The following is a 26,366-nucleotide window of genomic DNA, read 5'->3' as shown; positions in this document are numbered from 1 at the left end:
TTGATGTCGTTGCGCATAGTAGTAGCAGTTGTCAGTTCATCACAACACTAAATGGCAGTAGTTCCTCCAATGATCGTGCCTTCTTTCTCTCCGTCAAACCTCCCGCCATTGTTGATGCGCTACCAACGTCAATTGCTTCTTGTTGGCCCTAATGTAACGGCGTTTTGTTTCCTTCCTTCTTTAAGTCTATTTTATGTTGTTATCGTTGCGTCAGCCTTGTCCTGCGCACAGCCTTAGCCTAGCGCCGAGGCAGTGGGGTAGCGTTGCCTGGCCTTGCAATCCTTTCATGTCGCAGACATTCAACCACTCGCTTCCCGACTTGTTTCACGAGCATATTTCTTCCTCACCTGTCGAATGCTCCGACCGATATTAATCAAATACAATTTCCTGTCTTGAAGAAGTTCGAGTACGACGAGCTGGCTCAGCCTGATGGCGAGATCCGCGTGGCTGTCCTACAGCCAGACTCCTTCAAGGATCTGATCGTCGTGCGGCTCATTCGCCGAAGATTCGAAATATGACATACTTTGCTCTAAACAGATATGTACGATGTTAACGCGATGTCGGGATGAGACTCCCGCCTATGGAGCTCTCTCATGTGTATGGTGCTCGGAAGACGACCCTTCACATGTCAAAGCGAGCTCAATGCACGAATCAGGACTTGCCTCAATCACCGAGAATCTGGACGTTACACTCAGGCATCTTCGACACAAGAGAAAACCGCGATCTGTATGGATAGACGTACTGTGCATCAACCAAGCGAACAATAAAGAGAAGGGCACTCAAGCGGCCAATATGGGCACCGTTTTTGCGACAGCCAACTGTGTGATATCGTGGCTAGGACCCGAAGAGAATAACAACAACAAGGCAATAGCACTATTGCAGAAAGTGGCACAACATCTAGATGTGGACTGGCGAACATTTACCATGCGTCGCCATACAGACGAAACCGCAGGAAGACTACGTCTCCTTACTCGCTGGAAACTGAGATGACACAAAATACAAACGATCGAACTGACAGAAGAAAGCGGGGCGCTTCCTTGGACGATCGGGGAATGTAGGTCAGTTCCACTTCTTACTTGCGCGTCCTTACTTTCGAAGAGCCTGGATAGTACAGGAAATTCGGTTAGCAGAACGCGTTGTGTTCCAACGCGGCTACGCAACCTTTCAAGAAGATGATTTGTGGAAGATCATGTATGGCCTTCGTGTGAAAGGTATACAGAATGCCACATTAACATCCTCTGAACAGTGGTTCGAAGTATTATCTCGCATATTTGAGTGCGCGGCAGGAGACCTTGTCATTCATGAATCTTCGTGCGTACATGGGCCGCTTTATGTGTCGTGATCTCCGCGACAAGGTGTACTCGGTCCTGGGTATGCTAGACGTGCAAGAACGAAGTTTGTAGATCGAACCAGGTTACGAACGGGAGACGAAAGATCTATACATAGATGTCGCGCAACGCATGTACACGACTTGGTCCTACCTGGAAGCATTTATGGCCTGCGAGCTCTTATCCAAGGTACTCGATATTCCATCATGGGTTCCAGATTGGTCAACGCCGTTGAAGCGCGAAGACAACTATTTCACGACAGGGAATACCAGCGCACGTATCGCAGCTCAGCCAACGTTCGATAAGACTGGCTTGCGTTGTACTGTGTCAGGTGTCAGAGCTGGACTCGTTCAGTCGAGACGATTTACTCGCGAGGAATTCAACCGGTTCGTGAGAGCACTGAAACCACCTGAAGAATCTTCGACCGACCTATATATGACAGGCCACACTCTGTCGGAAGTATGCTGTCGCGTTCTCGTCGCAAACGGTTTCCGAGATACAAGGCTGCCTCCAGACCCAAGACTCCCAGACTTTGCCCGAAGCTTAAATCTGCTAAAGCTGGCTTGGTCTGACGATGCGAGCGGTACAGACTTTGGACATGTCCACAGCAACCTGCACTTTCATCATATGCAACAAGTCACCCAGACTCGATGGGTGTGCAAGACACCAGAAGGTTATCTCGGACTTGCACCTATCGAAGCGCAATTCGGGGATGTTCTTTGCGTTTTGTTGAACTGTGCATTCCCTGTAATATTGCGCATAGCTGCCAGTTACACCTGGCTGCTGGTCGGTCCTTGTTACGCACATGGCTTAATGAACGGCGAAGGTATATACCGTAACAGCCGTTTTAATCGATCTGGACGCGATGGTCACACCGAAATGTTCAATCCGGAGAATGGGCTTCCATATCTCAGTGCTGAGGAGACTTTGGAAGAAGGGGGTATCAAGGTCGAGAGTACGCGGGAAGCGCCATATCAACCCTTCGTAGCTCCAGAGATCTTACGAGCTGCCGGCATACAAGTAGAAGACTTCGTCTGATCTGAGGCACAGCTCAATCACTGGATGCCTCTACATTCTCTAACTCTCGAAGTATTGTAGTCTCCAGCAGATCTATACAACCAGGAACAGCCTGCATATCCACGTTGAGTGACGCCCTTGATTTCGATCGACCCGGTTCTATAGAGAACTCTCGGTGCTACCTCAGAGTCCCGGTGACTACCCGTCTACCAGCCCTCTTGTCCATCCGCCACCACCTCCTTCCAGAAACCCACACATCACTGCGGCTCCACAACATACCCGTCGAACCACATCGACCCATTCTGCGACCCAGCCATGTAACGCACACTTCGGAGGGACAACCCTTACTGTCCTAACCAGCCACCCGGCCTTCCATGAACGGCACATGGTGCACGCGCTGTGGCACCGCAACTGACACAACTGACACAACCCGCGGTGCTACCAAGCACGCCGAGCGGGTGGCATGGTTGGTACGAGAAGCACCGGGCGGCTAGGAGGCGGTTCGAAGAAAGTCACTCATCTGTATAATGAAACCGTTGAGAAGGCTGCTTGGACGCGCGAAACGCAATGTTGATCGAATGTGACAGCTGCGTCATAGCCACATTGCGCAGTCATTGTGAGCAAGAGAAGCAACAGATAATGTTTGTAATAGTTTTAGTTTCTTTGTCTGTACGTATCAGACACTGTCTGCTCAAACCACGCAATCTCATACCATATCTCTTTCTCATCACAAGTGAGAGGCATAACTCAAACGCAAAGGTATCTCGCGGAGATCACAAATGAACGACGACAAAATAAAAGACCCCAATAAGCCAAGGCCGAACTCATATATCCAAGAAAAATGTACAAAAGCACCTGTGATCGCCAGCCATACCCAATAATGACCCTGATCTCAGATTGAAGAAGAGAAAGTAACGATATGCGCTATGCCGCCTGAGCTAGGAAACTTACACACGTGCTGACTTATCGAGCAACATTGGGACCGAAGTCGAATCCTTGCTGTTGCTGTGGTGGTGGGTATGATGGCGATGCCAACGGTGTGTAAGCTCCTGGGATGGGAACAGCGGCGTATTGCTGCTCGCCCGGTGCGGCGGCCACGTGGTCGTTATGTCTCTCGAATCCTGGGGATAGAGGAGGCATTGGTGGTGAGACAGTCTGTGTTCGTGCGGGCGCATCGAAGCCATCCTGGCTGATCTTAGGTGTTGCGCCAGTGACCTTGATCGGCGGCGCTTGCAGGGTGAACGGCTGTGGCTGGACAATCTCACGAACCTGGGCGTACTGGACTTTGCCATTCTCGCTGTCGTGAGCCATGCCGTTAGGGTCCACGTAATCCGGATGGCCCGGAGGTGGGCGCCAGCCGCCTGAGCGGGGCGAAAGAGGACCGAACCCTGGAGTGTTGGGTGCTGACTGCGAGCGGAGCTGAGCAAGGTAAAGATCAGACCTGGCCTTGTCGCGAACAGCCATGGACTTCCTGAGCTTCCTCTTGGACCAGAAACGGTAGAAGACGATTCCGTAGATGATGATGCAAAGAACCTCAATGACGACCTCGATGATGCAGCAAACGAGTGCCCAGTTCTGGAGACGGCAGACAAGACCGTAAGCAATGTCATCTTCAAACAGATGCCGCCTCTTGTTGTCCACGCAAGACCAACCCCACATGTCTTTGTTGTTGTTTTGCGCTTTGCTTTGGTTGAAGACAGCCGCACCTACAGCCCACATGATGATGCTGAAGATGAAGAAACCGACAGCGAAGATGGTGTAGTAGGCTGCTACTTTTTCGGCTCGATTATGACCTCCTCTGCAATACGCGATCATAACGGTGATGGACATGACAAGCGAGATAACGGCGATGGTAAGAAGGAGGATCTGCGGCCAGGTCTTGGTGTTGTCCGCCCATGGCGGAAGGTTGTTTCGTTTTGGAAGTGACTTTGTTGCGTGGAAGACAGCAAGTGCAGTTGCGATCATGGAAAGGACGATGAGACTGCAAGCAAAGTTGATACCGCGCAGGAAGATCTTCGCAATCCTTACTCGGACCTTGACTTTCTGTTCATTGTTAGCTTTCGAATTAACCAATTAGTATGTGAGATGGACTTACAACATCCTTCGCCTGCTCCTTCTCCAGTGAAGCTTCTTGCTTCTCAAGGTCACGCTCTTCCCTGAAAGTAGGGCTCAAGATCATGCTTGGCCTGCCGGGCGTCCGTGGTGGCGCACCAGGCGACTTCAAAGCACTCTTGAGAGGGCCCTTTGGTGTTGGTGGAGGAAGGTATTTTCTGTCTGTTTCCTCCATCTCGACTGACTGAACGTAGCCAAAACCTACGTCTGATACTTGAGGTTGCGGCTTGTAGTGGTTGGTAGGGTACGACGCGAATGGTGACTTGGGTGCGTCGATGGGCGAGTACACTGATGTTGCTTCAGCGAAGCGTGCTGTGCGAGGTGTCTTGACTTCTGATGAGGTCGAGTCGTCTGTGTTCCGTCTTTCAATCGTAACTGTAAGACCCTTCTTATTGTTGGTTGACATCCTTAAGCTTTAGAGCGTTTACGTGGTGGGAGAGAGCGCTCTCATGAGAGGGTTGCGTCAAGATAGAGTAGTAGAGATGTGTATAGAGGGACAACGACTATAATCCAGGCCAGCTTAGACCAGTCGCAAAAGTACAGAGCTGTGCAGTAAGAGAGACAGAATGCAGAGACGCACAAGGTATTACAATGAGACCTGCTAGAGGAGAAAGAAGAGGCAACGGGCAAGCGCTGACTTTAGATAGCAGGCGCTTCGAAGGCTGCAAACTCGTGGATTGGATAGAGGGGAGCACGGGTAGCAGCCGGTGGAGAGAGATCGGAACGATAGTGGGCGGGTACTTACCACGTATAAAAAGCAAGATGCTTGCACGACTGCAGGTGTCTGCCTGATAGGTCGAGCGGAGAGACGAGGTGGTTGCAATGGCGCGCAAAGGAGGACGCAGAGTGGTGGCCCCAGAAATAGACGCCCGGATGAACTCAATAAACGATGTCCAAGAAATGCGCGTCCAGACCAACGCGCTGCTGCGCAAAGATCTTGGTCTTAAGATATCTGACAGCTTGCTGATCCTGCTGTCAGCACAGTCGCAGAATGCAGTCCAGAGCCGTGCTATCGTCAGTCGTCAAGGGCGTACGTATGCTCTCTTGCGCCCCAGAGACGGTGAAGTCTTCCAGAGAGAAGGGAACCCGCAGAAAAGGGCCATGTTCGCACCGCGTGCCCCTTGGGCGCAAAGCTCTGCCGAGTCTGTGGGCGCTCGAATTTCAGGGCAATGGATCTCCAACGTCCAATTGCTGGGAGCTGTTTCGCGCCTGCAAAACGTGACATGGCCGTTGCGAAAGGTGAGTGGTTGGAGGACGCAGGGACTGTGCACCGAAGTACATTCGCGCTAGGCGAATTAAGCTCAAAAGCTGAGCGGGTAAGCACGCATCCCGCCAATCGTGATCCGCAGGTGCTCTGAGACCTGAGGGAAGGCGCCGCCCGGCTCTGGTAGCCCACAGTAGTGTGGAGTCCAGCACAACCTCGAGTTCAAGACAGTCGACGTGGACAGAGCCCCGAACCCTTGTTTTCCTCGACTCGCTGTCTCAATTGCCGCCTGCCCAGGGCATAAGAGCATCATGCCGTCCGCACTCTTATTATAAACGATCTGCTTGGGTAAGTTTGCCACAGCTGTCAGCTCACGTCTTACCAGTTCGTAGTGACGGACGGCAGGCTGGGGATGGTGAGCACGGTAGCGTCGCCTATCAGCGCAGGCTTGTGCCGCAGCTGCAGGACGAGGCACATTGCATAGAACGTTAATTAGCCACGCGTTGGCCTGGTTGTGCAACACACCAGGATGAAACTTGGATATTTACCTGGATATCCTCCCTCCTCTAGCCACATCAAGGTAAATCTGTTTCGAAACTCTCATGCCTATTTTTGGGGTCTTTTGCACATCGCGGAGTGGCACGCAGGCCGCAAAGATCTGCCATGCGTTCAACGGTCGTGGTGAATAAGTGTGCTGGCATCCTCGACAGGCTTCTGAAAGTGTCCACGTTGTACCTGCAAAGCGTGGTTGCATTTTCATATCGCGCAGCTCTTGGTATTGGACAAGGTAGAGAATCCCCCTCTCAGAGAGCTTGTCTCTGCAGGCCACCCAACCAACATGCCAATATGCACGAGATCCCAGCCGAGGAACATCGCATTGGAGCGGTATCGGTATTTACAGGATTGCCACTCTGCCTTGCTTGGAGTGAGACATGCAAGACAGGCCAAAAATCTAACAGGTCACGTTCCTACGATCGACAGCTGTTGTGTAAGTCCTGACTGCAGAGAAGGCTACTTTTACTGAACGCCTTACATTTCTTCACGTCTCACTACCACAATTCTGGTGTCTTGCGCGTACTGTGTACCACCATGTAGGCCGTTCGATGTCGTCACCATTGTGACTTCTTAAAATGGAACGTACCGGACTACATTGTGAACGAATAAGCAAGGGGGAAAGGTATGTTCCTCAAATCGAAGTTGGATTACCTTTCGAGCAACATCAGAGAATACGGCTTAATGCCATCAAATTTACAGGTACAAGGACAAAGCTGAGCACGCAGAACGCTTTCGTCAAATCCACCGCCCAGTCCTCCTCTGGTTAGCATAGACATCCACCACATCACAACGGCTCTCATCAGACAACCGCCATCCACCAGCATCCGTCCCCGTAAACAGCGGCGCAGGCTGCAAATACATCCCCCTCATCCTCGGCTCACCATCTTGCACACTCAGCCCACGGTCACCCATAATCTCAGCATACACACCCCCCTCTCCCAACCCCTGACAAGCAAAGCTCTCATCCGAGTCTGGTCGCTTCTTCGTCTTGTGCATTGTTGGTAGCGTCGGTATTGTAGGGTGCGCCAGCTTGTTAAGCCAGGTCGGCGATGAAGGAATCTTTTGCCTACCTTTCGCTTTCTCACTCATAGTGCCTGGGTGTGGCGCGAGGTGGGTTGGACATAAATTGACGCTAGGTGGTATGGGGATAGGACGGGAGATTTTAGCCTTGAGAGCGTCGTGTGCTTTGTCTGCTTTGCTTGGTTTCGACTTACGAGTGGAGTGTAGATGAGCATTCAAGGGCTTTTTTGTTGAGGCTTTCAGCCAGATGGTTGGCTGCGTTTCTTGTTCGGCATGCTTTGAGCGCCCTTCATTGCCTTGCCGCGGTGCCTCAGGCTGATATACTGATGGTTCAAGACCTACCGTTTGCATGTGAGTAGGAGACCAGGGTAGATTTACAGGAGACGCGTCTACTGGTTCCTGGATAAGCTTCGGTGTATCTGAGAAGCACGAAAACGGAGTCCGAGGAAGCGGCTTGTTCATATCTAGTACCTTACCTTTGGCTTTCCGCGTGCGCTGTTTAGGCGCAGCGCTCAATGGAGAAGACAGTGGCAAGGGGTTGTTCGTGTCTACAGCCAAGACTGTCCGTCGGATCTTGATCGGCACTTCACGTGATGTGCGTGAGATGTCACTGTAACTTACTGCAGAGCCTTTTCGTGCTCTCGGCTTGTCTGCCCCTTCGGACATGCCATGTACCATTGCACGTGGTTGGCGTAGCGGTTGATCTGCCGCTTGACATCCAACAGCAGACTCTGATGACGGTTTGTGCATAACTTCACCCGTTCGTTTGGGCGAGCACATTTCAAAGACAACACCGGTCTCCCTTTCGTTCAGGTAGTTCCTGACGCCTGCCCAGAGCATTTGGCTCTCACCTGGTGGTCCGTTCTGGTAGATCTCATTAGCCCTTTGGTGGCGCTTTCTGAGGAATGATTGGCTTTGAGCAGGTGTGCCCTCATCTCGCCCGGATTTGCGCTGTGCAACGTCAGCATCTTTCAGCGTTATATCAGACGCTACGAAACAAGGGAAAATGATATCAGTGGAAGCTTTTCGAGTCTCGATTGCGTGAGACGTGGCGTGGTTATCGCCTGTTGATGTGGCATTTGTAGCTCGTGCGACGTATAGAGGTCGCTGTAGTATCTTGACGCTCTAGGAGATAAGTCCTCATCATCACTGTACCAAGAGATGGCGCCTGGAGGTGTTGCGTGCTTGTTTGAGAGGCTCAAGACTTGCCATGTACTGTAGATACCATCTTGCACTGTGTGCATCGAAGTTGTGAAATTAGGGAGACTTACGGTACGAGCATAATTCTGCGTGACATCGATATGTTGGTTCGCTGTGGACGTGTTAACGGCAGTTCTGCGATGAGACATTACCAGTGGTGATCGTATACGGATAACTCAGTTGAACAGACCTAAATGGTTGGGAATACCCAAGGATGTTCCATGTTATAGAATTGCATCTTGAAGGTGCATTGTGCGGCGACACGACAAAGTCACGATGAGATAACCTACGACTTAAGGCTTGTAAAACGTGTAGAACAAAGAACGAGGAGTTCCCGCATTCCGTCGAATAACCTCGCACCAACCAAGAAGTTCTACTAGTGATGGGTAGGCATATATCGCAAAGTGCTCGATTGTCAACCGAGCATATCCGTAAATTCGTCGTTCGGTTAACGCTGCAGGACAATCGCTAATATACGGAGATATGCGGAGAGTCGTGGTAGTCAAGCACCTCGGGAATGGTTGTTCGAAAAATGGGTAGTCCCGGAACCTACATGCGCCTAGAGCTTAGTTAGCCACATACACAGATCTAACGACAGGAACGAGAACCGTAACGGTAGCCTCGCTTTGAGGAACAGCGATCAGTACGTGATGCATTTGGGAACATAACGATTCTTCATGATGACTATACAACTCTGTCAGCTTGTTCCAGATGAGAGTGAGGAAGAAGTAGGCTCGTAGAGTGCATTATTAACTTGGGTATTGGATTGCATTTGTTGCATCTCGTGTATAGAAAACGTCGCTATATCATAATCATTGCACTTCTTTGTGGTGCTTTTCGTGAATCTTCTCTCCCTCGTAAACAACCTCTTAGATGTTGACGGAGGTCCTGAACTTCGAGCCAGCGTAGATGGCGTTGTCACCGAGCTCCTCCTCGATACGGAGGATCTGGTTGAGCTTGGCAAGACGCTCAGAACGGGCAGGAGCACCAGTCTTGATCTGACCGGCACGGAGACCGACGACGATGTCAGCGATGGTGACATCCTCAGTCTCACCGGAGCGGTGGGAGACCATGACACCCCAGTCAGCACCGAAAGCATCCTTGGCAGCCTGGATGGCCTCGGTGATGGTACCAATCTGGTTGACCTTGAGGAGAAGGGCGTTGCAAGACTTCTGCTCGATAGCCTTCTTGATGAACTCAGGGTTGGTGACTGTCAGGTCATCTCCGACAATCTGGAAGTCGGAGGTCTTGAAGAAGTAAGACCAAGCCTCCCAGTCGTCCTCAGCGAAGGGGTCCTCGATGGAGACGATGGGGTACTTCTGGGAAAGGGACTTGTAGAGCTCAGCGAGCTGCTCGTAGGTGAGCCACTTGCTCTTGTCGCTGTCGGGGTTCTTGAAGTCAAGGTCGTACTTCTTCTCGTCGGCCTTGTAGAACTCGCTCGAGGCAACGTCCATGGCGATCTTGATCTGGCCGGTGTAACCAGCAGCCTCAATGGCCTCGGTGATGAGGTCGAGAGCCTCCTCAGGGGTCTGGATATCGGGAGCAACACCACCCTCGTCACCAACGTTTCCAGCGGACTGGCCGTACTTCTTCTTGGCGAGGGTCTTGAGCTTCTGGTAGACTTCGGCACCCTGGCGCATGGCCTCGGTGAAGGTGGGAGCCTCACTGCTGAGTGTTAGACACGCCTTTCAGAAAGTAAACTTGAGAGGAACGTACGAAGGAACGATCATGAACTCCTGGAAAGCCATGCGGCCACCAGCGTGGGAGCCACCGTTGAGGACGTTCATGAAGGGAACGGGCAGAACGTAGGGCTTCTTGGTGCCAGCCAAGTCGGAGATGTGAGCGTAGAGAGGAACGCCCTTCTCAGCGGCGGCGGCCTTAGCGATGGCCATAGAGACACCGAGGATGGCGTTTGCACCAAGCTCAGTCTTGTTCTTAGTTCCATCGAGCTTATTCAGGAAAGCATCGACAGCGGACTGGTCCTTGACGTCGAGCTTCTCCTTGATCAGAGCAGGGGCGATCTTCTCGTTGACATTGGCAACAGCCTTGGTCACACCCTTACCACCCCACTTGCTCTTGTCACCGTCGCGGAGCTCGCAAGCCTCGTGAGAACCGGTGGAGGCACCGGAGGGGACGATGGCGCGGTGGAGGCCAGTCTCGGTGACGATATCGACCTCGACGGTGGGGTTACCCTGGAGATAGTCAATATACCGTCAATGGCCATAGTTGTGGTTAAGTGGACATACGCGAGAGTCGTAGACGGAGCGTGCGTGGATCTTGGTGATGGCCATGATGCGTGTTTGTGTAGAGGCTACAATAGATTAATCAGTAAAGAGTCAACTGCAGAAGTGGAGCTGAGCAGCAGTCAAGTATATATAGGCGTGGACCAGCCCTATGATACTGTGCTTGGGAGACTACAGCGTTCTAGTCAAGCGTCACCGGCCGGTGATGAGGTGGATCCTGAAGAAACGCTCGACCATTGCCCAGCCCTTGACTGTTAGAGGCCGGCGGAGCCTCAAACTGGCATAGGTGTGGGATGGTACGGCCGGCCGCGGATGGAAGGCTGACGAAGACCTTGACTTACCAGGCGGATGTGAAAAAGTTGCACTGATGTTTTGTTTGGGTGGGGTGAATCCAAGCTTAAGTAGTTGAGGAGGGGCAGTCGCGACCTCAGCAGATCTGCCCCGCCGTGAAACTCATTGGCCGCCGCCGCGCATGTGTCGTAAGAGGATGCATTAATGGTATCGCAAAAGCATCGGAGCGGCTGTCACGGCGATGACCGCCTTCTAGAAATGTTGAGATGAGGCTTCCACGTCAATTGATCGCCATTGGCATTACCCCTCCAGTCTTCAGTAGCCACTAAAAGTACGCAACAGCTTCGAAAGGCTTCCTCCAGGACACATCAAAGCTACTGGGGATGCTTGCCACAGCTTTTCCAAGCTTTACACCGATAATACCTTTGAGCAACTGAGCGTCTGTTCCAATCCGTCGCTCTGCTGTTCTACTCAAAGCTGTTTCAGGATTATTTATACCATAAAACCTCCCAAGCATCTCCATGCTCAAATTAACAGCCATTGAGCACCTGATACGAATGGTGAAAGCAACCAAATGGGTGTTGATTAATAGCCATGAACTCATCTCAGGATACGACATGTCACAGTATCTGCAAACGGTGTTGTTTAATCTTCAGATTACGTTGAACGCGCTATGCACCTGACAGGGCAAGCACCCTGATGACGCCAGTGCGCCGATCGCCCAAAATGTGCAAATCCGCCAAGGCTCCGTTTCGAAGCATAGCTAAGTGTAGACTTCAACCACTGCGCAGTAGAAAATGACGAGGATGCCTAATGGAGATAGCAGGAGGAGCCACGCCTGCGGTTGCTATACTTTAGTATAAGCTACGCGCATTGAGCGTCAGCAACGTATGCGCCAGCACACCGGTTGGAGCCGTCTTATTAAATGCGCTCGCAATTCACCGTCTCCTCTTAGGCGATCCTTCTCGACTTCTGTGCTCCAGTTCCTTCCTCTTGCCTGCATTTTGCGAAATAGATGCCTTTCCAGACGGGGTGCTTGTGCGACTCGCGCTACCAGATCTCGTGGCAGAGACGAAATCAATGGCTTCCCTCGGTATCTTAGATTTCTCCTGTTCCCTTGTCTTGAGAATCCTCTTCTGCGAGGCCCTCAGCTCCTCGACATAGGCCCAAGGAGGGAACACTGCAGGTACAGCAAGACCTTCTGGAAGCGTAGAAGCGTATTGTTCCTCCTCACTGATCCTAGCAAAGTCCATCAGTTTTTGCGAATGGCCTGGGTCACGCAGTACTGAGGAACTCGCCAGCCGTTGATTGAAGTGCTGGCCTTTCGTCTTCAACTCAAGGAATTGAGCAAACTTTTTCGTCGCCCGTTGCGGCGGCGGCCCTGGCGGCGAAGGTGGTATGTCGAAATCAGGCACGGTGGGCAAGGTAAGGTTTTGGATGATGGCTCGACTTGATGTGTATGGCGAGCCCGGAGGAACACCGTCGGCGGCATCGTTGTCTACTGGAGGCGGCGACACAGTCGGATCTTGCGCAGGTCCATTAACTGGAGCAGACAATGGTGGAGTGGCTTTGCGTAGAGCCGGTTGAGGAAGGACCTCAGGCGCGGGTGCGGCTGCTACAGGAACATTTGCCAACTCGATATTAGTAGCTATCGAAGTCCTCCTAGGCGCATGTTCAAGACTCACCTTAGTCGCCGTCGCTGGGAGCTCCTCTTCTTCATCACTACTCTCATAATTTACTCCCAGCATTGTGTCTTGCGTTGAGGTGAAAGAGCAACCGCGGGAATTGATGTGTAAGGTGGCCCGAGCTCCAGCTGCACTTGCCAAGCATATCGTCGCCAGCGTGAGCTGCCTGCCATCATCACCCACTCACCTCCGAACACCGCCTTCCAGCTAATACACGCCGTCAACGCCAGATCAGTACAGTCCGCCTTACTACCGAAATCTCCAAACTATATACGGCACGATGAACCACCTTCCGCAAGCTTGGGGCCGTGTAAGACGCCTCCCCACTCGACAACTAACGCCATACTGACATCGATATAGCCTAGAGACGATGTCTACGGCGCGTACGACCACTCACATTTCCAGACTGCTGGCCCTACCCAGCACTCACAGGCACCCATCGTCACCGGTACTTCAGTGTTGGCGGCAAAGTTCAAGGACGGCGTGGTCATAGCGGCGGACAACCTGGGTATGATGCAGCTTCCTCTTACCGAGCTTCAAGGTGCGTATGCTAATGCTATGCTACAGCCTCATATGGATCGCTCGCTCGCTTCACCGACGTCAAGCGACTACGGAAGTTCAACGACGAGGTGGTGGTAGGCTTTGGCGGCGACGTTTCGGACATGCAGTACCTCGACCGCCTCCTCAACTCTCTCGACATCCGCGAGAACTACTCCTCGACCGACGATAACCTCAACGCCAAGAACCTCCACACATACCTTGCCAAGGTCATGTACAACCGCCGATCGAAGTTCGACCCACTGTGGAACCATCTCTTGATCGCCGGTCTGGACGGCGAGGGCAAGCCGTTTCTTGCGAGCGCAGACCTCCTCGGCACCACATTCTCTTCACCGTCGATTGCTACAGGGTTTGGAGCGCATCTTGCACAGCCGATCATGCGAACATTACTGCCTGACGAGGCGTCAGTGCAGAATGTCACCAAGGAGCAGGCAGTAGAGAAGGTCAAGGAGTGCATGAAGGTTCTCTTCTACAGAGACGCAAGGAGTATGGACAGATACTCCATCGCCGTCATCACGAAGGAGGGCGTTGACCTGAACGAGGACGTCAAGCTGGAGAACCAGAGCTGGGCATTTGCAGAGAGGATCAGGGGATACGGCACGCAAACGGCGTAAGACCGAGCTGGATGTGTCTGGCCGTGTGGAGATGACGATATGCTCAGGGCCAAGGAGCTTTTGAGGCTAAACGGCTGAACGATAGACATGAATAAATGTACAATCCGATGGAATGATTATCAATCTCAAACCTACACGATCCTTCGGGCAAGCCACACGCGTCTGCTGCATTGGCTATCACTTCGGCTGTATGCCGATGCCAGAGCCAATCGCGCTAGAGCCGACGCGACCACCTCCCAGACGATGCGGGGAAGAAGCTCCGCGGTAACCAAACTACCGTATAAAGGCTCCAAGATGGAACATGCCCTGTTGAAAGACCTATGTCCCATTCCGCGTTTCCCCTGCCATAACCATGTCGACCGACTTCACATCAGGACCTAAGAAGCGCATAGTGATCACCGGCGGCTCAGGCGTGGTGGGCCGCTACGTTATCCAGAAGCTGCTGAGCTACGGCCATGAGATACTCAATGTCGACCAGACACCACTAGACAATCCGAATGTACACACGCTGAAGGCGGATCTTACGGATGGTGCGCAGGCGTTTAATGCACTGAGCTGTCATTTTCAGATCAGTGAGCCATTTTTGGAGGAGATGCGGACGCCGGATGTGGTGATACATCTTGCTGGTACGTATTTGGCAATGTTTTCCAATATCGCAACAGATTCGAAAGAGGAGGAAGCGCATCGAACAAATATACGGGGTCAAGTAGATTGGCTTTAGAGAACTTCTGCAGAATTCATTCTTCGTCTGTTCATTCATGTAAGAGACAGCTCACGAATCCAGGCATTCCCCAACCCAACCGCATCCCCGACAACGAAACTTTCCGCATCAACACCCTCTCCTCCTACGCCATAATAGAAGCAGCCTGCAAACTCGGTATCAAGAAGATCATCCTTGCCTCCAGCATCACCGTCTATGGCGTCACCTATGCCGAGACCAACATCTCGTTCCCGCATTTCCCCATCACAGAATCCACACCAACAGAGCCCATGGACGTTTACGCCACCTCCAAAGTCTGCATGGAGCGCGTCGCCGCCTCCTTCGAGAAGCGGTTCCGAGCAATGGGAAAACCGGTAGATATCTACTGTCTGCGGATCGGCGCCGTAGTGACGCCCGACAGGCATCAGGAGGTCATGACGAGTTACCTCGAGCGGCCGCGGGAGTGGAAAGTGCACGGGTGGTCGTATATCGACGCACGAGATCTGGGAAACGTCATTAACCGGTGCATTGAGACGGATGGGTTGGGGTTCGAGGTGTTCAATGTGGTGAACGATGAGAATACGCTGCCGGATGGGAAGGCGCAGACGATTGACTGGTTGAGAAGTTTTTGCCCTGAGACCGAGATTTTAGACGAGCAGGCGCTGAGGGGGCAGATGGCGCCGATAAGTAATGAGAAGGCGAAGAGGTTGTTGGGGTTTAGAGAGGAGTATCCGTGGAGAGAGGAGAGGAGGAAGTGGGTGGCAAGGGAGATCAGGGAGGAGAGGTGAGGGGTGTAGAGTACTTGTACAGTACGAAGTCAATGATACATATAGTACTTATTGTGACCGAGATGAGCAGGTCTGGTATAAGTCATGTCAGCCCGGACGTCCACAGAAGGTCAAATGGTTGTGTGAATGAGGTATCTTCGATTTCGAGCAACGGAGAGAAATGTACTTTACGAAAACTACCACATGATTCCTTTCCAGTCGAAGGACCCAGGCCCATCGATGTTCCTCCAATTCCCTTGTACAATCGCCTTGTCCCACCCCATCATCACAGCCAGCAACCTACACCCAATACTGCTAACCGTGCACACCATCGTATCAGCCTTACTCAGCACCGCCAGATCAAGCAGATACGCCCGGCCCACCAATTCCCTGAGTTTCATCGCCTGCTCAGGAACATTGTTGTTGTCGAGTTTGTGCATATCATTCGCGTTTCCAACAGGCTGGCCGAGGCTGAAGAACACATCGCGGTAGAACCCGCCTTCCCACCCTGTGATCTCGTCGATCCAGGGATTCTTCTTGCCCTGAGCAGCTTCGAGCGCGGCTTTAGTAGCGAGAACGATGCGGTCCTGTGCGCGGATTGAGTTGGGGCCTACTTCCGAGGACTCGTAGACGAGGGGGTCGTCTGAGGCGAGGACCATCTTAGAGGTAGTGTGGCGTGCAAGAAGTGTGTTGCCTGCGTCTGCGCTGCGCTTCTTGGACTTCTTGCCAGCGTTCTCGATCAAGTCGATGTAAATCTCGCGCGCGGTGTCGGTGTAGCGATCCAGCGGGATGTAGTCTTTCTGGTACTGGTATTCCAGGGGGTGCTTGTCGCCGTGGCGGACATGCATGCCGATGCTGATGCCGCCTTCTGATTTGATGTCGCCGTACAGTTCTAGGGCACGGTTCAAGACGTACTTCGCATCGTCGGTGCGGAGCTTGAAGAGCGCTTCGTAGCCGGTGCGCAGCAGGTCGAATATCTTGTGCTGGCGCTGGACGCGCATTTTGGTGGCGTCCTCCCACTCTTCAGTGAAGGCATGACCGAATGTTGACTGGACCGTGGCTCCGGAGACTACGATGTGTCGGGCGTTGTGTGGGCAAGGGACCATGTGCGACTTGGGCGGAGGAAGGCATCCTGCTGTAGGGGGGTTGATGAAGTACGACAGATACTTTCCGTATGGCCTGCTGGTGATTAGTAGATGTCGGATGTCAGTTGGACAACTTCGCACATACCATCGGCTATCATCGATGAAGAAGGTGCGGTTCTCAGCTTTCGCTAGACCATATGACATCCACAATCGCATAAGGGAGTTACCAAATCCTGCATCCTCTGTCTCCAACACATACGTCAAAGTCCTGCCACAGACCTTGAGTCCGGTAGTTGAGAACCCATCCGCAATCATATCATCCGCCACAAATCCCTTTGGCCTTCCACTCGCCTTCGACGGCGGCAACAGTGCCTGCTCTTCCGCCTCTTGAACATCGATATAGTACTGATCCTTCTGATAGTAGTTGAGCATACGCTTCGCAAAGCCAGAAGACGTCCGCGCTTCCTGACGCATATCTCTAGACACCTCTTCGGCCTGGTGGCATATATCGCGATACTGAGCCGGTCGCAACGGGAAGTCAAAGTTCGAGGGGATCGATACAGTCCACCTCATCTTCCCTGTGCTGTCAGCCATAGCAACGACGGATGGCTCCTGAGGTAATTGCGCTCCTCCTGCCATTTCCCACTCTTCTCCATCTCCATCGTAGCTCGATGACGACTGTGCTGATGCATGCAGTTGGCGGACTACCAGCCAGAGTAGAAATATTACTGCTAGACCTCCGATGAGAACACGCTTGATCAGACGGTTGTGGCTGGTTTGTGGTTGCTTCTTCCCATGGCGGGGGATCAAAGACGGAAGACTGGGCGAAGCGGGTGGTGATCGTGAAAGCAAGCCTCTCCGATCCAGATTGGGAGACAAAAACGCACCGGAAGTCGCGGAGAGGACCGGTGGAGTAAGCTGGCTATATGCCGCCGTGGATTGAATGGATAGGTTCGGATTCCGTCTAGCATGCATCCTGGAGAGCTTCTGTGTTGCTTGGTTCAGCATGTCGAAGGTCGGGATCTGGGATGTTCAAGTCACTGATATTAGGGTCGGCAGTTCGGGCAGCTGCAGTGCGATGATGAGTGCTGCAGATAGTCACCTGTCCCTGCAGGTGTCGTGTAACCGAAAAGAGGGGACGAGGCAGCGTCGAGTTGCCTTCGGTCAAGGAGTGTAAGAATTGAAATAGAGAAGAAAGAGAAGAAGTAAGCTTCAGTCGGACTTCAAGAAGTCATTGGAAGAAACAATGAAGGAGGGGAGAGGGGGGTTCTTTGCCTCAGATGTAATATCCCGAGCGCGAGAAGTTTCACGACATTAAACAAACGAGCAGGATCTCCATCAAGGAGTGTCCCGAGGCTCGACAAAGTGAGATGGATAGTGGCCTGTTCTGGTAGGTGTAATTTGAGGGAACCGTCCAAGGGAAGAATCCCATAGTAGCCCTAGTGCCAGCGGGCACGGCCTGCATAGCTAGCATCTTCAGGAAGGTCGACTCTGAAGCGAGGAGCAAGCGAGCATCATTTGGAGGGGCAGTGCATGGATGGTGTGAGAGTCTGAAACACTCCAACATGTATGATGATGGAGCCTGTCAATGGGTTTCGCCCAATCGGTGCAAGCTCCGTCCGCACCGAGATCCACCTCCAGCATGGCATCTCCGAACAACAAACTCGCGGACAGCAAAACCTTTCGTTCTGCTCGCCACTCTCGTCTTTCATCTTTTGCGCACTCCTCACTCAATCACAGAAGGCACAAAGACGCGAAACCACCATCTGTGTGAGAACCTGAAACACTCCAGTCTGTGTGACGTTGACGAAGTGGAACCTGCGGAGCGCTTGGCGACTGATGCGTTACTTTAGAGAAGCGCACGAATCCTAGCTCCCTTGTAGCGCTCGTATGGTGCTCACTGGTTTCAACGGCCGCCAGCACGATAGGCTGCTTGTTTGAACGACGCCTCATGTAAGATGAGGAGCGTTAATGAAAGGTGATTCACATGAATTTTGGGCGAAGGCGACGAGCTTAACGGCGCTAGCACAACGTTGCCTGTAAAGGGAAGGATTCGCTCGCCTTACATTGGAGGGAGAGCGACTGACGAGGAACTTTCCAATATGCAGCGTGACTGTGACAGCTTGCTGTACGAGTATGTGAATGCATCTCATTGGCAACTGCAGCTCGCCGACACGATGCTCATCAACACAACATGGAGTGTCATTTTTAACATTGTAGATACGAGTTCCAAAGGTAAAGCATATGAGCACCGTCGAATGAGTGCGCAGAATCCAACGACCGCCACCAAGGGAAGAGCTTCATGAGAGCGGCTCCTCCCACACCCCCGGTGCGAGGCGCGTACTCCACATACACCCAATCTACATCAAACAGATCTGCATCGATGTAGGAAGTATTCAACCGCAGGCAAACGCGCTTGTTGCACACAAGTAGGTTGCGGACCGGCGTGAACCACAGTGCTCTGTATACCGATCACAAGCATCACTCAGCAACCTGAAAGAGAGCAACTGAAACAAACACAAAGCGTCATCTTCCAATTACAGTCCTCTAACCAAGACCTATAGATGAGCGTACGGGGGTATCAGATCGCCTCTCCCTCTCGGCCATTCGATTAGAAAAGCCTCCCAATGTCGATATACAGTATGGTACAAACAATATGTGAAAAGCAAGGTAATATAGATCAAGCAACCATGCGTCGCGTCGCGTCCCATCGCGCACAACGCCGCGAGGTACCGGTTCCCCATGCACATTCCGAAGTGCCGATAACGCCAGGGAGTGAATCCAGATATGTAAATCGCAATACCTTCTCGGTTCTCTTTCGCCGTGCTGGTGCAGGGCCGTGTCTCATCCTCATTACGTAGTGTCCATAAGATCGTTTGTGTTTCTGTTCAGCCCGTGCGGGGAAGCCAAAGGACGTGCCCCGGTATTACGTGTGCATTCGCAATCCTCGGTTTGCGAGTGTCGTATGATAGTTGTGCGTCTCAAGCGCCCTTGCATGCGTTCAAGGCCGTCGGACCTCTGTGGCGGGCATGAGGCTACTGCGCCTTGCAGCCCTATCGACTCTGCCTGTGATCATCTCGTCTAGCATACGAGTCATTTCCTCGATGTTCTTTCCTGGGTTTGTGGGTGCGGGAGGGAGGAATGGTGCACTGTTAGGACTAGTGGGTGATGTTGGGCCCTTGGCATGTAGTATGTTAACGCTGCTGCCCTCGCTGCGCTGGTAGGAGGAAGTTCGTCGGCTTCCTGGTGAGCCATCGCTACCAACGTCGTGTGCAGTATCATTCCTCTTTCGCGCTGCTGTTAGCGCAGTTATCATTCGCTCTTTGTCTTCGAGCTGTGCCCGCAGAGTCGAGATTTCGGAATCCCTTTCAGCAATGGTAGCGAGTAGACCACCATCCTCGCTATCTCCGTGCCTTGAGTTGATCGACATGGAAAGGCGAGAGTGGCTCGACCTCCGTGCCTGCAGGAGTCGCTTCTCCAAAGTGGCAATGTAGCGGTTTCTATCTGCAAGATCAGCCTGCAACGCCTGGATTTGAACACCCTGACTTGCAAGACCGTCCCCATTCTCGCCAACCGAGTCATCTTCCTCCGACCCTTCTACAGGCGAAGGGAATGACTGGATCGAGGCGCGCGGCACTTCGAGGGTGGCGTGACTCGCAGAGGATCGTACGGACATGGGTCGGAAGTCGCTGACATGACTGAACGTAGAAGCACGCTGGAGGCTCATCGATGAGTATGCCCTGCCGTTGTTGACGCCGAGTGACTTCGAACTCAAGATCAACCGATTGAGGTGCTCAATACGCTCCTTAAGGGCAGTGCGAGCAAGCTGCATTTCCAGCATCTGCTCTTCGTGTCGCTGCTTGTCTTGCTGCTCACGCGCCCTCTCTTCCTCTCTGTCTCGTCTAAACTCATCTTCCTCTTCGTCTTTGTCCTCCTTTTTCTTGCCCTCTTCTAGTTGCCTCTTAAGGTCCTGGATCTCAAGGCGGTAACGGTCCAGCAGTGCTCGGCTTCCTGCATCTCCACCTGCGCCCAATGAATCGTCTGCTTTCTTTGCATGGCTGACGATGTTATTCTTGGCCCGGGACGCGAACTTCAGGGTGTTCAACGTCTCATTGGCATGGTTGGACGATGCTGCAACGCTACCGCTGGCGCCGATCTGGATTGTGCAAAGAATGCTGACCAACGAGTTACCTGACAGAGCACCCTGTAAGAGACGGGTAAGTTTACTGTCTCGGTACGGCAGATGGTTGTCCTTCTTTCCGTCTTTACCCGTCTTGTTGCCCGCCAGTCCACCAACAACAGCTCCTAGAGTGAGCAAACTCTTGTTAATGTGAGATCCCTCGGTTCGTCTTTCCTTGTCATCGGCTGCCTTTTCCGATCCGGCTAAATCGATCAAACTGAGTGTCGATACACGAACACCACCGGGTATAATGGCTGATCGTTTATCACCAGCTAGGCTAGGGCCGGGCGCGCGTTCTCTGCTTTCCACAACAATCTGCACAACGGCGTGACTGCGAGAACTTCGAGAGTTGAACTGAGTGCCGGCGACCCTTCGCGCCTGATCACCTCGCGAGATGACTCGCAGGAGTTGTGTTGGACTCTGGACGATCTCTTCCTTCAGAGGCGTTGCGTAGACACCTCGCTTACTGTCCTCGCGTAGCTTGATCTCCTCTTGTGGGCCGGGCTGGCCTCCCATGCCAATGACAGGTCCTGCTAGCAGATCATTTATCTTCTCATTGTAAATCTCGAGATAGCTGACACGTAGAAGGAACTCTCGATATGGCGTTTCGCGGATGTACGAGAAGATGTCAGTAATCGCCAGTGGGATAACACCGGGACTTGTTGCTGTTCCTTGCATGGAGAAGGTCTTTCCTGTTCCGGTCATACCATAAGCGAATACGGTTCCGTGGTAACCTTCCATCACTCTTCGGACCAGTCGTTTTGCCGTAGCATCGTATACGCGAGCGTTGTTGTCTTGGGTGTCAAAAACATTGTCTAAGATGATATTAGTGGAACCTCAGCGCGACCTACACCGTATGTGCTTACCGTAGATGTAATCTCCACCCCCGTCACGACCGTGGTATGTGACCATATGACGCTTGCCGTTGACATCCCAATCTCGGTCTTGCTGGCCATCTTTTGGCCCTACATCTGGCCGCACACGCACACTGACAACAACGTTGCCCTTGTTGGTCGATTCACCATCTGTCTTGTTGTTTTTGCGCCCTCTTGCTTCGTCGTCGCCTTCTTCGATGGTAGTTGCGCTCGTTGACCGCGATCTGTGAGGCGAGGAGTTGCGGCTCTGTGGTGGAGATGGTAGGCTGAGATGGCTGGTGTCTACTGCGACCGACTCTGCGCTGCCGTTGCCGTTGAGGAAGCTCGGGGGTGACAGTGGTGACTTTGATAGCAGACCCCTGCCTCCACCAATATTTGACGCTCTAGGTTTCTTGAGACTGCTTTTCCTTGACGGTATCGAGGCTTTGGAGCCTGTCGATAACCGCTGATCTACCGAGTCGCCGTTGATGGAAGCACTGGACGCCAGCGGACTGCTTGGGGTTCGCAAGCCATGTTTGGGTGGCTGCGGAAACGCGCCGATGCTGACAACCTTGCGCAACGACTTTCCAGGTGCTGGCCCTCCTGCCGCATGTTCGGCTGCTATTGTCGGGACGGAAGGGGAGGTGATGTGTTTTGCTGCGCCTGGACGGTAAGGCGAATTGGAATACGAGACGGCGCGGTTTGACGGACTGGGAAGGCCGCTGGAGGGTGTTCGAAGACTGGCGGGGCTGGCGTTTGACGAGCGTTGTTTCGGCACTGGCAAAGAGGGGAGCGGACCTGTGGGAGGAGCGATGGAGCGGCGAGGAAGCGTATTGCCAGACATATTGCTGGCTGTGGTGGTGAGTACGAGCAATCACTGTGCTGTACGATGCATGTATTGACACTGCTCCAGGCGTTGCTCCGTGGAGTGCCAGGCGACCCGGGCGCAGTTGCTTTTTGTTTTCTTTTTCACCCCAGGCTTCACGACGTCACACGCATGACAAATGTCACGGCAGGCGTCGTCAACAAAACTCTAATTCTTTACAGCAGTTTGCGGGGAGCGCAATCCGAAGAGCGCTGGTGCAGCTCGCCCGCTGGGAGGGCCTGGTGCAGATGGTGCGGCAGCAAGCGATGGTAGCAAGCGCGTGGTGCAGCTCGAGCGGGTGCTTGCAGCGGATGCAGGGTACAACGGTTTGGCGATTTTGGCGGTGCCGGGCGGTATGTCGCTGCGGTGCGCTGCTGCTGCGAGAGTGCGACCAAGGTGAGCTATGCGAACGAGTGACGAAGGTCTTTCAGGGTCCTGGCAGCGAAGAATGAGAGTTCGCGGGGAGAAAGGAGCGCGTAGCCAGCAGATGGTCGGCGGCCCAACAAGCGTGCAGGGGATGGATGCTCGGCCATGCACAGGCCTCAATGCGCCTGCGAAGGGATCGATGGTCCAAATTGATTTGGTGGAGAGAACTCACGAGCGGATAGGCCAGCTAGCGACCAGGTAATGAGTGTGGGGGGAACGGCAGAAGCAATGAAAAAAGATGCTCTCACGGTCGGCACAGGAAAGGGGTTCACGCGCCGTAGTTCTCGAGACCAGCACATCGAATCACAGCCATAGTGGTTAGTCCTCCCAATGCGGCACGGCGGGTCCCTAGCAGCAGCTTCCGCGCCCTCCACTCCTGCATCCCCCGGCTGCTTTAGGCGGACCATACCGGCTGTTACAGAGCCTTGCCAGAGCCTTGCCAGAGCCTTGCCAGGAAGTGGTCGCTGCACAGTTCATCACCCTGAGCTCGTGTCTGTCGTTCGACTCTGTCTCGGCAATCTATCTGGGTTTCGTCACGCCGTTCGGTTTGTTGCTCACAAGCATACACGAAAACGAAACTGTGGAGAAGTACTCGAGCTTTGGACAATCATTTCTATTGCTGCGCCGTATCCATGGATCGGAATCTCGAGCCCCATTCTGCATTGCGGCTCCACAATCACCCTCGATAGGCCATCCAGACTCGAAATAATCTCCGAGTCACATAAGGATTGTCGAATGCTGCACCCTCATTCGCGTTGCCTCCAATCAACACGTCGAGTGCTCGAATACAACGCGCTATGGCCCCTGGCGCTACCGATGAGCGCCATTACACGTGCCGCCGCCTTTGCATCTTTGTAGACTTGAACTTGCTCGTCCGACGGCCTGATGCTGCAGTTCGATAATTGAGGGAGCGCACATGCTTCGGGAGAGCAGAAGGTGAAATAGTCTCTACTCCGATTGCAAGGTACCTTCCCATGGCAAGTGATACGTGGAGCCTACAATGAACCAGACTACATTTCGTGCTCAATGCAATGAAGCGTGTTGCACTACTTTCGTGTTCATTGACGTGTGTGAGCTTTCGTTTTCCAGAGCAGTGCTTTAACGATGGGTATCTTGTAAACCACAAATAAACAATGGTGCCTGCAACGCTTTGTCCTACGTGCCAGACCTGTCAAACAAGAACGTGGTCAACCTCTTTTGGTTTTGTGCTCCCAAGTAACATTTTCGATGGCTTTTGTGCCGTGTTGAACCGTTCCAAGCATACGACTGCCGACTCGTGGAGGTCAACACTCGATGCTAAAGCAGCCTCATGTGTCAGCCACTTATGCTCGGTATCCACGGCGCCATCCGAGAAGCATGAAGATCACCGGAGTCGTGTCCGATGGGCGAGGCGCAACCAAATTCAGCTCCCATGCGCAACCAAGAGCTCCCACAGGGGACTCGGAGAATTTTCCGTCGACTCTGCCGCTTTATCGAGCCCATCTCGCTGGCGAAACACCCCAGCGAGACGTCCGGGTACCTTCACGACGGTGTTCCGAGTCAGAGTCGTGCAAGTGCGTGCCATCCACGCGGGACCAGACGACGCTTTGATGTTTGTCGTACAAGATAACTCTCCTAGAGTGCACCCCATCCAAACAGACTCTTGCCAGCGGTGGTGACAGCCAGATATTGTATGCTCCAAAGGCTGAGATCAATGGCCAGTTCGGAGGCAGCACAGAGCGCTACGCGTGACATGCCAATACCAATAGATCGAATGGTCGTGTCACTGAGGCCGGGAAACGGTTCGACAAAGCGTGGCATAGTCCCGTTGTGCTCTAGACTGGCCAAATAATGAGACGCAACCAGCCGAAGGACGACAAGCTTGAAAGGAAGCACTGCAAGTCCAACGAGCTGTGCTTTGACAATAGCGCCGATCATCTGTGAAGGCTCGGTAGAAAGCTGAGTCACGCGGTGATGCGGTCGAGTCGCTATTTGACGGTTGGTTCTTCGTGAAGTGAGATGGTTGTGGCTCGAAGACGTGGGCTGAGCATCCAAGACTTCGGTGTGAGAGGAAATGATTCGCGGGGGCAACCGTACTTCCATCTCTACGATGCCTTCGCGCGAGGTAATCCTAATCCTCGGGTCATTGTCATTGTGGTCAGACGCTGTAGGCGTTAGCGGTGTGGTCAGATGTATCAAGTCATCTGCAGTCTCAATGGGTATAGTGACAGTGTTGTCGTTGGCGCCGTCGGTGGCAGGTCTGTCGGTACGAGAAATTGGCATGTTTATAGGCGTCAAGTCCGTAAGCTGGGCGCCAGCGACTTCCACACTCTGTCCCGCGCTTGTTACAGAATCGAGCGATGGCTTTCGTTCTGCCTCATCCAGGTCAGCAGGCTCACACCAACCAAGCAATGCAAGTAGTCTGTTGATAGTTTTCCTTATCAGAGACGGCGATCTTCGCTGCAGTCCCAGGATGGATGTAGCACGGTCCTTACTGACAGCGTCCGGGCTCTCTATATCCGCATTATCGGGTCGAATGATGAATGTCTCAACGGCTTCGAATATTGCAGAGTAAACCCAGCGCTCATAGAAGTGCTCCACAATCATCAATACCACAGGAGAAGTGACGATGGCTTTCGCAACGCTCATAGCAGATCCAGATGCGTCATGGTGAATGGACAGTGGTGTGAGAGGCGACCACGGCGAGAAGGGGATGAAAGACTTCCAGTAGGGTAGCAATGGTCGTGCTGCAACAAGACCCAGTCGTTGCAGATTAGCATGATGAGAGAAAGGATAGAAGAGGACCTCGAGGCCTAATCGGAATCTATACGGCATGAGTCGTGCTAGATCAAACGTTCAAGAGCACTTACCCAAATGTCAACACGCTCCTCGTGCGCCGAATAAAGCGACGCGTCTTGGAACTCGCACGCGTGACTTGCACCAAACGATCGATAGGCTGGTACACGTATGCACCGTAGACGAGTGCTTGGATGCCAATCGTGGAGACAAATCGAGAAGTGAAGCCAGTATACGCAATCGAATTGTCAGAAGCCGCGCGTTCAGAAGCCACAATCTGGACGAAAGGAATCGCATTTGGGATACGAAATGTGAGAACCCGGTCTCTGATGGTGCCGATCCACCAGGTACATAGGTTCTCCACAACAGTGGACGCAAGGGCAAGCGCGTTGCCTACTGTCTCTTCAGACTCAAGCTCTTCGAGGCGCTCTTCGTACGAGCCAGGAAGCCCCTCAGATGGAGACCTGCGCCTCTCAACTACACCTACTGAGGCTAGAACGTCGTTCTGTGCATCCCTCAGTCTCTTGCCGTATGCATGAGAGCGCGGATTGATAGGATTGCCGCGCTCGTCGTACAGTTGAATGTAGTTGTTAGCCTTGGCTTCACGGTATCGTTGAGGCAGAGGCTCGTCAGACTGAGAAGCTGCAAGTTGTATATACTCGTCTGATTCCGTGACCTCATCAGTAGGCTCGAATGCCGACCGTCCCTAAGTATTCATATTAGTCACGTGGGATCATAATCGAGTCGTCTTATGAAGACGTTCACAGGAGCAGGGAAACGTACGAAAGCGATCTTAGCCAGGTAGGCTTGCCGGCCCATATTGATGTGCCTTGTCAGTGGTGAGGAGACATGGCTAAAGGATACATTGCAGATGAGGGCGTGGCAGA

The 26,366-nt window shown here is 52.9% G+C and overlaps 13 protein-coding genes across 13 annotated transcripts; 6 read left to right on the top strand and 7 right to left on the bottom strand.

Annotated features, from left to right (window-relative positions):
* Nucleotides 1-460: 460 nt before the first annotated feature.
* Nucleotides 461-1,253, top strand: BU25DRAFT_247635 (HET-domain-containing protein). The gene is made up of 2 exons (XM_033701598.1): nucleotides 461-1,191; nucleotides 1,247-1,253. Exon 1 carries the CDS (start codon nucleotides 547-549, stop codon nucleotides 988-990), a length of 444 nt encoding a protein of 147 aa, XP_033564964.1. The 5' UTR covers nucleotides 461-546; the 3' UTR covers nucleotides 991-1,191; nucleotides 1,247-1,253.
* On the top strand, nucleotides 1,226-2,639 carry BU25DRAFT_247471 (uncharacterized protein). Its single transcript, XM_033701597.1, has one exon. It carries the CDS (start codon nucleotides 1,461-1,463, stop codon nucleotides 2,364-2,366), a length of 906 nt encoding a protein of 301 aa, XP_033564963.1. The 5' UTR covers nucleotides 1,226-1,460; the 3' UTR covers nucleotides 2,367-2,639.
* A 669-nt stretch (nucleotides 2,640-3,308) lies between these two features.
* Nucleotides 3,309-4,863, bottom strand: BU25DRAFT_334700 (uncharacterized protein; the record flags this gene model as incomplete). The annotated part of the gene is made up of 2 exons (XM_033702542.1): nucleotides 3,309-4,379; nucleotides 4,441-4,863. 2 exons carry the CDS (start codon nucleotides 4,861-4,863, stop codon nucleotides 3,309-3,311), a joined length of 1,494 nt encoding a protein of 497 aa, XP_033564962.1.
* Nucleotides 4,864-5,279: 416 nt separating this feature from the next.
* Nucleotides 5,280-5,815, top strand: BU25DRAFT_419108 (uncharacterized protein; the record flags this gene model as incomplete). Its single annotated transcript, XM_033707916.1, has 2 exons — nucleotides 5,280-5,487; nucleotides 5,532-5,815. The coding sequence occupies 2 exons, from the start codon at nucleotides 5,280-5,282 to the stop codon at nucleotides 5,813-5,815; spliced, it is 492 nt and encodes a 163-aa protein (XP_033564961.1).
* A 1,136-nt stretch (nucleotides 5,816-6,951) lies between these two features.
* Nucleotides 6,952-8,585, bottom strand: BU25DRAFT_419107 (uncharacterized protein; the record flags this gene model as incomplete). Its single annotated transcript, XM_033707915.1, has 3 exons — nucleotides 6,952-7,574; nucleotides 7,713-8,187; nucleotides 8,508-8,585. The coding sequence occupies 3 exons, from the start codon at nucleotides 8,583-8,585 to the stop codon at nucleotides 6,952-6,954; spliced, it is 1,176 nt and encodes a 391-aa protein (XP_033564960.1).
* Nucleotides 8,586-9,305: 720 nt separating this feature from the next.
* Nucleotides 9,306-10,727, bottom strand: BU25DRAFT_419106 (enolase; the record flags this gene model as incomplete). The annotated part of the gene is made up of 3 exons (XM_033707914.1): nucleotides 9,306-10,101; nucleotides 10,153-10,628; nucleotides 10,683-10,727. The coding sequence occupies 3 exons, from the start codon at nucleotides 10,725-10,727 to the stop codon at nucleotides 9,306-9,308; spliced, it is 1,317 nt and encodes a 438-aa protein (XP_033564959.1).
* A 1,181-nt stretch (nucleotides 10,728-11,908) lies between these two features.
* BU25DRAFT_334491 (uncharacterized protein) lies at nucleotides 11,909-12,718 on the bottom strand (the record flags this gene model as incomplete). The annotated part of the gene is made up of 2 exons (XM_033702534.1): nucleotides 11,909-12,604; nucleotides 12,656-12,718. The coding sequence occupies 2 exons, from the start codon at nucleotides 12,716-12,718 to the stop codon at nucleotides 11,909-11,911; spliced, it is 759 nt and encodes a 252-aa protein (XP_033564958.1).
* A 113-nt stretch (nucleotides 12,719-12,831) lies between these two features.
* On the top strand, nucleotides 12,832-13,936 carry BU25DRAFT_408045 (proteasome component PRE4). Its single transcript, XM_033705706.1, has 3 exons — nucleotides 12,832-12,965; nucleotides 13,016-13,163; nucleotides 13,223-13,936. Exons 1-3 carry the CDS (start codon nucleotides 12,936-12,938, stop codon nucleotides 13,825-13,827), a joined length of 783 nt encoding a protein of 260 aa, XP_033564957.1. The 5' UTR covers nucleotides 12,832-12,935; the 3' UTR covers nucleotides 13,828-13,936.
* A 180-nt stretch (nucleotides 13,937-14,116) lies between these two features.
* On the top strand, nucleotides 14,117-15,315 carry BU25DRAFT_488910 (UDP-glucose 4-epimerase; the record flags this gene model as incomplete). Its single annotated transcript, XM_033711383.1, has 2 exons — nucleotides 14,117-14,453; nucleotides 14,612-15,315. The coding sequence occupies exons 1-2, from the start codon at nucleotides 14,180-14,182 to the stop codon at nucleotides 15,313-15,315; spliced, it is 978 nt and encodes a 325-aa protein (XP_033564956.1). The 5' UTR covers nucleotides 14,117-14,179.
* A 176-nt stretch (nucleotides 15,316-15,491) lies between these two features.
* On the bottom strand, nucleotides 15,492-17,387 carry BU25DRAFT_334841 (uncharacterized protein; the record flags this gene model as incomplete). Its single annotated transcript, XM_033702556.1, has 2 exons — nucleotides 15,492-16,473; nucleotides 16,525-17,387. 2 exons carry the CDS (start codon nucleotides 17,385-17,387, stop codon nucleotides 15,492-15,494), a joined length of 1,845 nt encoding a protein of 614 aa, XP_033564955.1.
* Nucleotides 17,388-19,310: 1,923 nt separating this feature from the next.
* Nucleotides 19,311-22,391, bottom strand: BU25DRAFT_247178 (kinesin-domain-containing protein). Its single transcript, XM_033701595.1, has 2 exons — nucleotides 21,426-22,391; nucleotides 19,311-21,374 (listed from the first exon to the last, which is right to left on the bottom strand). The coding sequence occupies exons 1-2, from the start codon at nucleotides 22,255-22,257 to the stop codon at nucleotides 19,381-19,383; spliced, it is 2,826 nt and encodes a 941-aa protein (XP_033564954.1). The 5' UTR covers nucleotides 22,258-22,391; the 3' UTR covers nucleotides 19,311-19,380.
* A 401-nt stretch (nucleotides 22,392-22,792) lies between these two features.
* BU25DRAFT_247194 (uncharacterized protein) lies at nucleotides 22,793-23,779 on the top strand. Its single transcript, XM_033701596.1, has one exon. The coding sequence runs from the start codon at nucleotides 23,035-23,037 to the stop codon at nucleotides 23,560-23,562; it is 528 nt and encodes a 175-aa protein (XP_033564953.1). The 5' UTR covers nucleotides 22,793-23,034; the 3' UTR covers nucleotides 23,563-23,779.
* A 539-nt stretch (nucleotides 23,780-24,318) lies between these two features.
* On the bottom strand, nucleotides 24,319-26,298 carry BU25DRAFT_455836 (uncharacterized protein; the record flags this gene model as incomplete). Its single annotated transcript, XM_033709966.1, has 3 exons — nucleotides 24,319-25,507; nucleotides 25,554-26,185; nucleotides 26,263-26,298. 3 exons carry the CDS (start codon nucleotides 26,296-26,298, stop codon nucleotides 24,319-24,321), a joined length of 1,857 nt encoding a protein of 618 aa, XP_033564952.1.
* Nucleotides 26,299-26,366: the final 68 nt, after the last annotated feature.

This window comes from Macroventuria anomochaeta (genome assembly GCF_010093625.1).
Source record: "Macroventuria anomochaeta strain CBS 525.71 unplaced genomic scaffold BU25scaffold_6, whole genome shotgun sequence".
Classification (NCBI taxonomy): Eukaryota; Fungi; Ascomycota; class Dothideomycetes; order Pleosporales; family Didymellaceae; genus Macroventuria; species Macroventuria anomochaeta.
Note: the sequence above shows the minus strand (reverse complement) of the source record. Positions and strands in the feature narration are given on the sequence as shown.